The following is a 12396-nucleotide window of genomic DNA, read 5'->3' as shown; positions in this document are numbered from 1 at the left end:
TTATTCGCTGATTAGCGTATCACTAATCAGCATTTGTACTTTTATAGTATCTGAAAGTGATCAAAACTGATCACGGTCAGATCTATAATAGTACTAGTGTCACTTTAGTTCGCCCTCCACCCAAAACGCAGTGTTTGCCCGATCAGGCCTGATCGGTCGCCCACACGTGCGTTTGCCCACGCCCGCCCCACCGCAGTGACAAAAAAATTTTTTTTTTTTGATCACTGCACATTCACTTTACACGCACTGCGGCGATAAAAAAATCAGTTTTGATATTTTTTATCAACCGCAGCGGCCTCCGGTACTTCGCTAGGCTCCCCTTTGTAAGAAAGGCTTGCTTTTTTTTTCTTGGGTAGTCTCAGGGAATACCCCGAAATTTAGTTGCCCACATGTCTAACAGGGGGCATTCTTCTGAAGAGGCCTACAGGCTTCTGACCCAGTCGGATGAGGAGTGGGAACCCTCATCTGATGAATCCAGCGGGTCAGAATACGAACCTGTAGAAAGCAGTGGCTCTCTGACCCAAAGTTCGGACGAGGAGGCTGAGGTCCCTGATAGCAGCAGGCGTACCCGGCCCCGTGTCGCTAGACCGCAGGTTGCGCAGGATCCGCTTCAAGAGCAGCAGAGTGGGGCTGGTGCTGTCGGATTACGTGGTGAGGCATACACCAGCAGCCCAGCCCTTCCTGGACCTAGTACCAGCACTGCCGTACAACCTGGTGAAGTAGCGAGCACCAGAAGGGCAGTTGAAGCTGGTACGGTGGCACGTGCAGTAGTGACCCCGTCGCAGCCACCGCAAAGACGTGCCCGTAGAGCCCCTAGAATCCCAGAGGTGCTGGCAAACCCTGATTGGCAGTCCCCAACTTCCGCCGCACCCGTAGTTTTCCCTTTCACTGCCCAGTCTGGAGTTCGGGTTGAGACAGCTCAGATCGGTTCGGCCCTGGGATTTTTTGAGCGGTTCTTGACTGCCGAGCTTTTAGACTTAGTTGTGGCCGAAACAAACAGATATGCCACACAATTTATAACCGCTAACCCGGGAAGCTCTTATGCCCAGTCTTTCCGGTGGAAACCAGTCCAAGTTTCCGAAATTAAAACTTTTCTGGGCCTCCTCCTCAACATGGGCCTGACAAAAAAACATGAATTGCGGTCATATTGGTCCACGAACCCAATTCATCACATGCCCATGTTCTCTGCTGCTATGTCCAGGACACGATTTGAGACCATCCTGCGTTTCCTGCACTTTAGTGATAACAGCACCTCCCGTCCCAGAGGCCACCCTGCTTTTGACCGGCTCCACAAAATTCGGCCCCTCATAGACCATTTCAACCTGAAATTTGCAGATATTTATACCCCAGAGCAAAACATCTGCATAGACGAGTCCCTAATACATTTTACCGGGCGCCTTGGCTTCAAACAATACATCCCAAGCAAGCGCGCCCGGTATGGGGTCAAATTGTATAAGCTCTGTGAAAGGGCCACAGGCTATACCCACAAATTTCGGGTCTATGAGGGAAAAGATCAGACCCTGGAGCCGGTCGGTTGCCCTGACTACCTGGGGAGCAGTGGGAAGACAGTTTGGGACTTGGTGTCACCCTTATTCGGCAAGGGGTACCATCTTTATGTGGACAATTTTTACACAAGTGTGGCCCTCTTTAGGCATTTGTTTCTAGAACGGATTGGCGCCTGTGGTACCGCGCGAACTAGTCGCGCGGGCTTCCCCCAACGGCTCGTTACCATCCGTCTTGCAAGGGGGCAGAGGGCCGCACTGTGTAACGAAGAACTGCTCGCGGTGAAATGGAGAGACAAGCATGACGTTTACATGCTCTCCTCCATTCACGCAGACACGACAATCCAAATTGAGCGAGCAACCCGTGTCATTGAAAAGCCCCTCTCAGTCCACGACTATAACCTCCACATGGGAGGGGTCGACTTCAATGACCAGATGTTGGCTCCGTATTTAGTTTCCCGACGCACCAGACGCTGGTATAAGAAGGTGTCTGTATATTTAATTCAATTGGCTCTGTACAATAGTTTTGTTCTCTACAGTAAGGCTGGGAGAACTGGAGCCTTCCTCAAATTTCAGGAAGAGATCATCGCGAACCTCCTGTATCCAGGAGGTTCCGTGGCCCCATCCACCAGTGTAGTTAGCCGTCTACACGAGCGACACTTCCCCAGTGTCGTTGCTGGTACCTCAAACCGACCGCCACCCCGAAAAAAATGTCGTGTCTGTAGCAGGAGTGGAATAAGGCGTGACACCCGCTATTTCTGTCCTGACTGTCCCGACCACCCTGCCCTATGCTTTGGAGAGTGTTTCCGGAAGTACCACTCACAGGTACACTATTAGCATAGGGATCATCTCACCAGGATAGGCACACAAGGCTATTAGGGCCTATTCACTCACAGCTGCTGCAAACGTCTCCTTTCACATGGGACAAAGTGCATAACGCACTTCGCCACATCTTTGGGCGATTTGCGCTTTGCACATTGACCCATGGGGAAGGAGAGGTTTGTTCTATAAAGGTAAAAAACAAAACAAAAAAAAAACAGGTAAGCAAACAGGTTAATGTTTAGTTCCAAAAGTTAAAGTTACATGTTCTGTTCCAAAGTTAATTAAATTATTGCGTTGTGGCCTGGTTTTTTTTTTTTTTTTTTTTTTGTCTTTTTACCTTCCAGGTGGACCAACCGATCTACTAGCTGCAGCACCGATGTGCATTCTGACAGAAGCATTGCGCTGCTGTCAGATTACACGCAAGTCGGTGTATGCGGCGCTGCAAGACGGGATTTTCTCCTCTGCAGTGACAGATACGTTTGCCGAGGCATACGAGCTGAGGAGGAGGCGGCGTTCCTATGCTTTGGCAAGCACTTTGTATGTATATATATATATATATATATATTAAAAAAAAAATCCCGGCAATGATTTATTCATCCACATCGATTGATGCGAATGGAGAAATCTGGTTTGCCAGGGCATACGAGCTAAGTGGGTATGGATGTAGGGCGGAGCTCCTATGTCCTGGCAGGCGCCTTTCCCCTCCATTTTTTTTTTTTGGCAGAGATTTTTTCATCCACATTGATCGATGCGAATGAAGAAATCTGTGCCGTTCATTTTTTTCTTTCAGCCCAGAGGCTGAACGGAAAAAAAAATCTCAATACCTGTATGCTCAATATAAGGAGAATAGCAGAAACTCCTAATGCTGGCCATACATGTAATGATTGCGGAGACCCTCAAATGCCAGGGCAGTACAAACACCCCACAACTGACCCCATTTTGGAAAGAAGACACCCCAAGGTATTTGCTGAGGGGCATATTGAGTCCATGAAAGATTGAAATTTTTGTCCTAAGTTAGCGGAAAGTGAGACTTTGTGAGAAAAAAAACAAAAAAAAAAATCAATTTCCGCTAACTTATGCGAAAAAAAAAAAATTTCTATGAACTTGCCAGGCCCCTCATTGGATACCTTGGGGTGTCTTCTTTCCAAAGTGGGGTCACATGTGGGGTATTTATACTGCCCTGGCTTTTTAGGGGCCCTAAAGTGTGAGAAGAAGTCTGGGATCCAAATGTCTAAAAATGCCCTCCTAAAAGGAATTTGGGCACCTTAGGCTGCAAAAAAGTGTGACACATCTGGCATCGCCGTACTCAGAAGAAGTTGGGGAATGTGTTTTGGGGTGTCATTTTACATATACCCATACTGGGTGAGATAAATATCTTGGTCAAATGCCAACTTTGTATAAAAAAATGGGAAAAGTTGTCTTTTGCCAACATATTTCTCTCACCCAGCATGGGTATATGTAAAATGGCACCCCAAAACACATCCCCCAACTTCTCCTGAGTACGGCGATACCAGATGTGTGACACTTTTTTGATGCCAAGGCCTTTTTTTACACATTTTGATTGCAAAGTACTTCTCACACATATGGGCCCCTAAATTGCCAGGGCAGTATAACGACCCCACAAGTGACCCCATTTTGGAAAGAAGACACCCCAAGGTATTCTGTGAGGGGCATGGTGAGTTCCTAGAATTTTTTTATTTTTTGTCGCAAGTTAGTGGAATATGAGACTTTGTAAGAAAAAAAAAATATAAATAAAAATCATCATTTTCCGCTAACTTGTGACAAAAAAAAAAAAAATTCTAGGAACTCGCAGTGCCCCTCACGGAATACCTTGGGGTGTCTTCTTTCTAAAATGGGGTCACTTGTGGTGTAGTTATACTGCCCTGGCAATTTAGGGGCCCATATGTGTGAGAAGTACTTTGCAATCAAAATGTGTAAAAAATGGCCTGCAAAATCCGAAAGGTGCACTTTGGAATATGTGCCCCTTTGGCCACCTTGGCAGCAAAAAAGTGTGACACATCTGGTATCGCCGTACTCAGGAGAAGTTGGGGAATGTGTTTTAGGGTGTCATTTTACATATACCCATGCTGGGTGAGAAAAATATCTTGGTCAAATGCCAACTTTGTATAAAAAAATGGGAAAAGTTGTCGTTTGCCAAGATATTTCTCTCACCCAGCATGGGTATATGTAAAATGACACCCCAAAACACATTCCCCAACTTCTCCTGAGTACGGCGATACCAGATGTGTGACACTTTTTTGATGCCAAGGTGGGCATATTCCAAAGTGCACCTTTCATATTTCACCGGTCATTTTTTACAGATTTTGATTGCAAAGTACTTCTCACACATATGGGCCCCTAAATTGCCAGGGCAGTATAACTACGCCACAAGTGACCCCATTTTGGAAAGAAGACACCCCAAGGTATTCTGTGAGGGGCATGGTGAGTTCCTAGAATTTTTTATTTTTTGTCGCAAGTTAGTGGAATATGAGACTTTGTAAGAAAAAAATAAAATAAAAAATCATCATCATTTTCCGCTAACTTGTGACAAAAAATAAAAAGTTCTATGAACTCACTATGCCCATCAGCGAATACCTTAGGGTGTCTACTTTCCGAAATGGGGTCATTTGTGGGGTTTTTCTACTGTTTGGGCATTGTAGAACCTCAGGAAACATGACAGGTGCTCAGAAAATCAGAGCCGTTTCAAAAAGCGGAAATTCACATTTTTGTACCATAGTTTGTAAATGCTATAACTTTTACCCAAACCATTTTTTTTTGCCCAAACATTTTTTTTTTATCAAAGACATGTAGAACTATAAATTTAGCGAAAAATTTATATATGGATGTTGGTTTTTTTGCAAAATTTCACAGCTGAAAGTAAAAAATGTCATTTTTTTGCAAAAAAATCGTTACATTTTGATTAATAACAAAAAAAGTAAAAATGTCAGCAGCAATAAAATACCACCAAATGAAAGCTCTATTAGTGAGAAGAAAAGGAGGTAAAATTCATTTGGGTGGTAAGTTGCATGACCGAGCGATAAACGGTGAAAGGAGTGTAGTGCCGAAGTGTAAAAAGTGGCCTGGTCATGAAGGGGGTTTCACCTAGCGGGGCTGAAGTGGTTAAGAGATATTCCCTTTCCAGGTGCAAATGCAGCTACTAAAGACGCCAATCTCCCAAACTTGAAATCATATGAATGTTGCATACAGCCGAATAGGAAAAACCATATGAAAGGTTTACACTCCTAGCTGTCAGACTGGAGCAGCATACAATTCCCCCCAAGAAAGAGACCAAGCTCTGTGTTGAGGGTAAAGCAGTGGACAGCCAGAGCTGTGTGTTTATTGTTCTTATATACACATTAGTACCACCCAAGGGCAGAGGCAAAACTTCATTAGCCACATGGTAGCAAAAGACAATAAAAGACATAAGAATATTTAACTGTGCAGCTATTGCAAAAAATAAATAAATGACATTTAACATATCCCCAGATAGCTCCGGTCGGAGTGCATATTATTAGGGTGAATGGCACTCAGACTACACGAATACAGTTCAATTGCCACAGAGCCAAATTATTTCACATAGTCTTTGCAGGGGAAAATCAAGCGTTTCAACATGGGGCCATAGTCTAAAGGAAGCAAGCGACCAGGCTTCTCCAATGCAATGTGGCAAGATCGGTCTCGTCACAGTGTTTATAATGTCAGAGAGCAGAAATAAGGAGCCCTGCAGGTGAGCTGGCTGACGGAGCAGAGAAAAAATTAAGTTTCTGCTACTAGAGCATCTCAGCTCTGTACAGATAAAAGGGCTCCATATTTTTAATAAAGACCAGTTTAAAAAATAATTTTGTAGCTCAAAATGAGTACAATGCGATAATAAAATATTGCAATCAAAGGTGTACATAGCCTTTAAATTACCTAGATTTTCTGCCAGACCTTGGTCCTTTTCTACCAATATACAGTACAGACCAAAAGTTTGGACACACCTTCTCATTTAAAGAGTTTTCTTTATTTTCATGACTATGAAAATTGTAGATTCACACTGAAGTCATCAAAACTATGAATTAACACATGTGGAATTATATACATAACAAAAAACTGTGAAACAACTGAAAATATCTCATTTTCTAGGTTCTTCAAAGGAGCCATCTTTTGCTTTGTTTACTGCTTTGCACACTCTTGGCATTCTCTTGATGAGCTTCAAGAGGTAGTCACCTGAAATGGTTTTCACTTCACAGGTGTGCCCTGTCAGGTTTAATAAGTGGGATTTCTTGCCTTATAAATGGGGTTGAGACCATTAGTTGCGTTGTGGAGAAGTCAGGCGAATACACAGCTGATAGTCCTACTGAATATACTGAATAAAAAAGCAGCTAAGTAAAGAAAAACGAGTGGCCATCATCACTTTAAGAAATGAAGGTCAGTCAGTCCGAAAAATTGGGAAAACTTTGAAAGTGTCCCCAAGCGCATTCACAAAAACCATCAAGCGCTACAAAGAACCTGGCTCACATGCGGACCGCCCCAGGAAAGGAAGACCAAGAGTCACCTCTGCTGTGGAGGATAAGTTCATCCGAGTCACCAGCCTCAGAAATTGCAGGTTAACAGCAGCTCAGATTAGAGACCAGGTCAATGCCACACAGAGTTCTAGCAGCAGACACATCTCTAGAACAACTGTTGAGAGGAGACTGTGTGAATCAGGCCTTCATGGTAGAATATCTGCTAGGAAACCACTGCTAAGGACAGGCAACAAGCAGAAGAGACTTGTTTGGGCTAAAGAACACAAGGAATGGACATTAGACCAGTGGAAATCTATGCTTTGGTCTGATGAGTCCAAATTTGAGATCTTTGGTTCCAAGCACCGTGTCTTTGTGCGACGAAGAAAAGGTGAACGGGTGGACTCTACATGATGGTGTGGGGGTGCTTTGCTGGTGACACTGTTGGGGATTTATTCAAAATTGAAGGCATACTGAACCAGCATGGCTACCACAGCATCTTGCAGCGGCATGCTATTCCATCCGGTTTGCGTTTAGTTGGACCATCATTTATTTTTCAACAGGACAATGACCCCAAACACACCTCCAGGCTGTGTAAGGGCTATTTGACCATGAAGGAGAGTGATGGGGTGCTGCGCCAGATGACCTGGCCTCCACAGTCACCGGACCTGAACCCAATCGAGATGGTTTGGGGTGAGCTGGACCGCAGAGTGAAGGAAAAAGGGCCAACAAGTGCTAAGCATCTCTGGGAACTCCTTCAAGACTGTTGAAAGACCATTTCAGGTGACTACCTCTTGAAGCTCATCAAGAGAATGCCAAGAGTGTGCAAAGCAGTAATCAAAGCAAAAGGTAGCTACTTTGAAGAACCTAGAATATTACATATTTTCAGTTGTTTCACACTTTTTTGTTATGTATATAATTCCACATGTGTTAATTCATAGTTTTGATAGTCATGAAATTCATAGTTTTGATAGTCATGAAAATAAAGAAAACTCTTTGAATGAGAAGGTGTGTCCAAACTTTTGGTCTGTACTGTAGATTAGCATTAAAAATATATAATCTTAACAATATACATGAAAATGCCTTCATGCTAAATGCTTGTAAATAAGAGCTGAATATCCATATGTGTACAGTGATGATCTCACCTCTAGAAATTGCGCACTGATTTTGAATATTGGTTCCGGAAGCCCACGTGCACGAGATGCAACTACACGCTCCTGGATTGTACCAAAAAGTTGTCGGACAGCACGAGGAATGATACCAAGCTCTGATTCACTAACTGCAAGGTCAAACCCACTGCCCATTGTATATGTTTTTCCTGCACCTGTCTGAAACCATTAAAATCATGTAAAAAAACAACAACACAGATTGTTAGAAATGCAGTAAAAGGTATGGAAAACATAAGAAAAACAAACACAATAGATGTGTTGGGGTAGCAAGTTCAAGATTATGGGGAATGCAAAGAAGAAATTTTGGGTAAGATTGTATAAGGAGCAGATAAGAGAACAAAGAATAATTCAGTATGTCATTGTTAAATGAATTCATTGGGAAAACGAAAACCAGTGATGGGAACAGGGAAATGTGCATTTACCAGCCAAAAGAGTTGAGAGTGGACGAATAGGGTGTAAGATGCAAAGCCACACAGAACAATGTTGTAATAACCACAGTAGGAGATGATGAGGGCATGCACTAGCATTCTTGTTTCAACAAGGAGGAGGTAAGAGCACTTTTGAGAATCATTCTCGATGTGTTAAGGGTAGAAGGTGGTAACTGATTGGATGTTCCATTTAAAAAACAGGAAAGAATTTAAGGGAACCTGTCACCTGTATTTTGTGTATAGAGCTGAGGCCATGGGTTGCTAGATGGCCGCTAGCCTGTCCGCAATACCAAGTCCCCATAGCTATGTGTGCTTTTATTGTGTAAATTAACATAAAAGAGTCATATCTTACTTGTGTGACCAGAGAAGAGTCATATTTTCAAGCTCTGACTCATCTCAGGTTAATTTGCAAATGTATCAAATCAGTTTTTATACACAATAAAAGCACACAGCAAATTTCTGTGTCATCAGGGTAAAAAAGTGGTAACTGGAAACCATGGGAAGCAATGAGCTATCCCAAGCCACAGGTATAGTTGGAGAAGAGTAAGTCTCAAAACACAGCCAACAGAGTGAGTGAAAAGGGGTGGTGGGTGTGTGAGTGGAAGACACTAAGGCGCAGATTTATTAATACTGTCTAAAACTAAGACAGTGTAAACTTAGAAAGTCTTAAACTATCAAAATAGCTGATGCTGGATGATAAATCAGTTGCATCTTCAGACTGTTTAGACTAAGTTTACGTCGTCTGTAAGTTTTCTTAGTTTTGCTTCAAAAATGTGCTAAAATGTTGGTGCATTTTTTGGTGCATTCATGTGCATTTAAGCAATGCCCCATTTCCAGTTAAGCTACACCCCTTTCCAAGAAGCTTTTTCATCAGATAAAGTGTAAAAGGTTAGAAAAGTGTCTAAAGCACTTGATAAATGCAGTGCAAGTACACTAGTTTTTTGTGCAAATCTGCCCCTGTCCCTGGCCAAGTATGTGAGTTTAAGGGACCAGAGACCTTGTAACAGGAGAAATAATAAAATTATAAAGTGGAGAAAATCATAGTCAAAGTGGCGAAAGTCATATTTACCTGACCATATGCCAGAACTGTTGCATTGTATCCCTGGAAGCAACCCTCCACCAAGCCACGTGCACAAGTATCGTAGACGTTGACCTGTTCAGTGTCCATGTCAAACACATAATCATAAGTGAACGCCTTGTCCTTACCCAAAAGTAGCTGGGGTTCTCCAGGGTAAACCCATGTACATACATGACACCCTTCAGCCTGTTCTTTACTACTTTGAGGACGAATCCTAAATGAAAAAAGGTATATATGTAAATTTTGGCAAAGCACAGCAAATTATTTATGACACAATAACTTTCAAAAGGAAGACCTTCAGGTGCCTTAATCTTCACATAAAAATTAGACTTTTTTGGAATAACACATAAGGGTAAATATTTTGTCTTAATAGGGTTTTCCAATATTTAAATACTGATGACCTAGCCTCTGGATCTGATCGGTGGGGATCCGACACCCAGGACCTCCACCGATCAGCATTTGAGAAGGTCCCGGCGCTCTTGTGAGAGTTGCAGCATTCTCACAGATTACCAAATACAGCGCCGTACATTGTACAGCGGCTGTGCTTGGTATCGCAGATCAGCCCCATTCACTTCTATGGAGTTGAGCTGCGCCTAGGCCATGTGACAAATGAACATGCAGTTTCTTGGTTTAGGGAAAGTTCAGAGAAGGCCACCATGCTACTGCAAGAGCCACTGCCTTCTCAAACAACTGATTGGAGAGGGTCTCGGGTGTCGGACCCCACAGATCAGATACTGATGACCTATCAACAAGATAGGTCAATATCAGTATTTAAAGAGGACCTTTCAACAGTTTTTACTATATAAAAGCGATACCTCACAATGTAGCCCATGTTCCCTAGGTGTTATATCACTAATGTTTTTCATGATATGCTCCTCCGTTGCGCCAATGTGCCCATTGTTCTGTTTAGGTGCCCTGTATGCTAATTAATAGCATCGAAACAAGGAGGAGGAGACAGCTTTTCTCAGTGGGCGTTTTTTCTATCTGGCTGTGGCGCTGTCCAATCACAGTGTGGCGCGTCACACCCATTGATAAAAAACATCTCATATTCTACCTGGCTCTGATGTGCTCTGCTGTGATTGGACAGGGCCACAGCCAGATAGAAGAGACGCCCACTGAGAAAAGCTGATGTCTCCTCCTCCCTGTTCCGATGCTATTAATTAGCATACAGGGCGCATAAACAGAACGAGGGGCACAGCAGCGCAACTGAAGAGCATATCATGAAAAAAAATTGCGATATAACACCTAGGGAACATGGGCTACAGGGTGAGATATCGCTTTTATAAAGTAAAAACTGGTTTACTTTTATAAAGTAAAAACAGGTCCTTTGGGGCATTTTTTTTAATTATTGAATTGTATGTATTTTGAGTTAAAAATCATTTTTTAAATTGGTATTTATAATAAATACGGAGTCCTTTTTTGTGTACATAGCTGAGATGCTATAGTAGCAGCCTGCGGATTGTCTGTCTTTTCTGACATCTGGGGAGCAGACTGACTCCTTATCTCCATTCTCTGACATTATAAACACTCATTAAAAGTCAATCCTTATCTTACTAATAAGAATGTGGCTTAAATAAGTGTTTATGACCTCTTAGTAATAAGTTTAGAGATAAGGTTTATTAGATGACAGGCCCAAAGTGAAAATGAAAGCACCAGTCACCCAGCTAGAAAAACAGTTAACACCTGTGACAGAATGGCTCAATATTTTTAATAAAGGCCAATTGAAAATCTGACTTTTAGCAAAAAATGAGTAAAATGCAACAATAAACATAAATTGCCTCCAAAGGTGCATATAGCCTTTACATCTGTTAGTATTTAAGTCTCAGGAAAACGCCTTTAAATTACTGTTTGGTTAAATATTTCCTTATTTTATTTTGGCTGCTTGTAATTTACCTTAAAAGGGGCATTCCACTTTAGATAGTCATGACCTATCATCCTTCGTGGTCCAAATGAATGAAAGCTGAGCTGTAGTATACTACACCGACAGAATGTAGACAGAGCCTTTTACCTCCTGCTCCATCTACTGTTTAATAATTGACTTGAGCAGCTACTGAAATCAGCTGACTGATCTTTAATTGCTAACCTATGTAGAGAATAGTTCACTAATTTCTCGAGTGGAAAACCCATTTAATGTGTTACCAAAACATAACTTATATGGATGCAAAAGAAATTGGCAACACACCCATATAAGGCAATTTTTATTGTAAGCAGCAGATAGGGAGTAAGGAGTCGAAGTAAGAACATAGGAAATCATTTGTATTTCATACCTCATATATTCCAGGGGTGCTCAACTGGAAGCAGACCATGGTCCTAATCCAGCTGGCCAGACCTCTGCTATGGGTAACAGGAGGGGAGCAGTCAGAGCAGGACTGCCTCATACAAATGTAGAAAATAGAGCACAAAAAAGTGGAAGTTAATTCAGACACTTGGGGATCACACCATATCCCAAAGGAATGAAGAACTCTGGGCGCCGACAGGGGTGGTTCAAGTTGTGTAAGAGAGAGGAAGAGAAAGAAGGGGGGAGGCAGCTCAAACAAAGTGTTCATGACTACAAACACCTCACACATTCGTGAATCCGTATGTAGGGTGATATATCTATAGTGTTGAACAGAGTCAGTCACTTACAATATAGACCCCAAAAACAAGAGATAAGGAAAACAATTGCCAATCCCCGTTAGGACACAAAGTCGTGGAGAAAAATGATAATAAAGGAAAGCCAGGGGTGGGAAATGAGACGTAGGGCTGGATAGCTCTTTCACATGATTTAAGAATAGTATGTGATACTATAAGTGAACACAGCTATATAAAGGAAGGATATAAATAAATGGATAGTATAATTAAAAAATTAATGATAAAAATTAACAATAGAAATGGTGAAATGCCCCCCAGGGCAGCTTCACACAAATGACATAAACT

The 12396-nt window shown here is 42.3% G+C and overlaps 1 protein-coding gene across 1 annotated transcript in view; it reads right to left on the bottom strand.

Moving 5' to 3' along the window:
• Positions 1 to 12396, bottom strand: part of LOC122931583 (kinesin-like protein KIF21B) — a 735311-nt gene that overhangs the window by 637283 nt on the left and 85632 nt on the right. Inside the window, exons 2-3 of the mRNA XM_044285657.1 lie at positions 9472 to 9694; positions 7951 to 8133 (exon numbers count right to left, since the gene is read on the bottom strand). Of these exons, the coding sequence (XP_044141592.1) occupies positions 7951 to 8133; positions 9472 to 9694 (406 nt within the window). The remainder of the gene's footprint in view (positions 1 to 7950; positions 8134 to 9471; positions 9695 to 12396) is intronic.

This window comes from Bufo gargarizans, chromosome 3, assembly GCF_014858855.1.
Source record: "Bufo gargarizans isolate SCDJY-AF-19 chromosome 3, ASM1485885v1, whole genome shotgun sequence".
NCBI lineage: Eukaryota > Metazoa > Chordata > Amphibia > Anura > Bufonidae > Bufo > Bufo gargarizans.
Note: the sequence above shows the minus strand (reverse complement) of the source record. Positions and strands in the feature narration are given on the sequence as shown.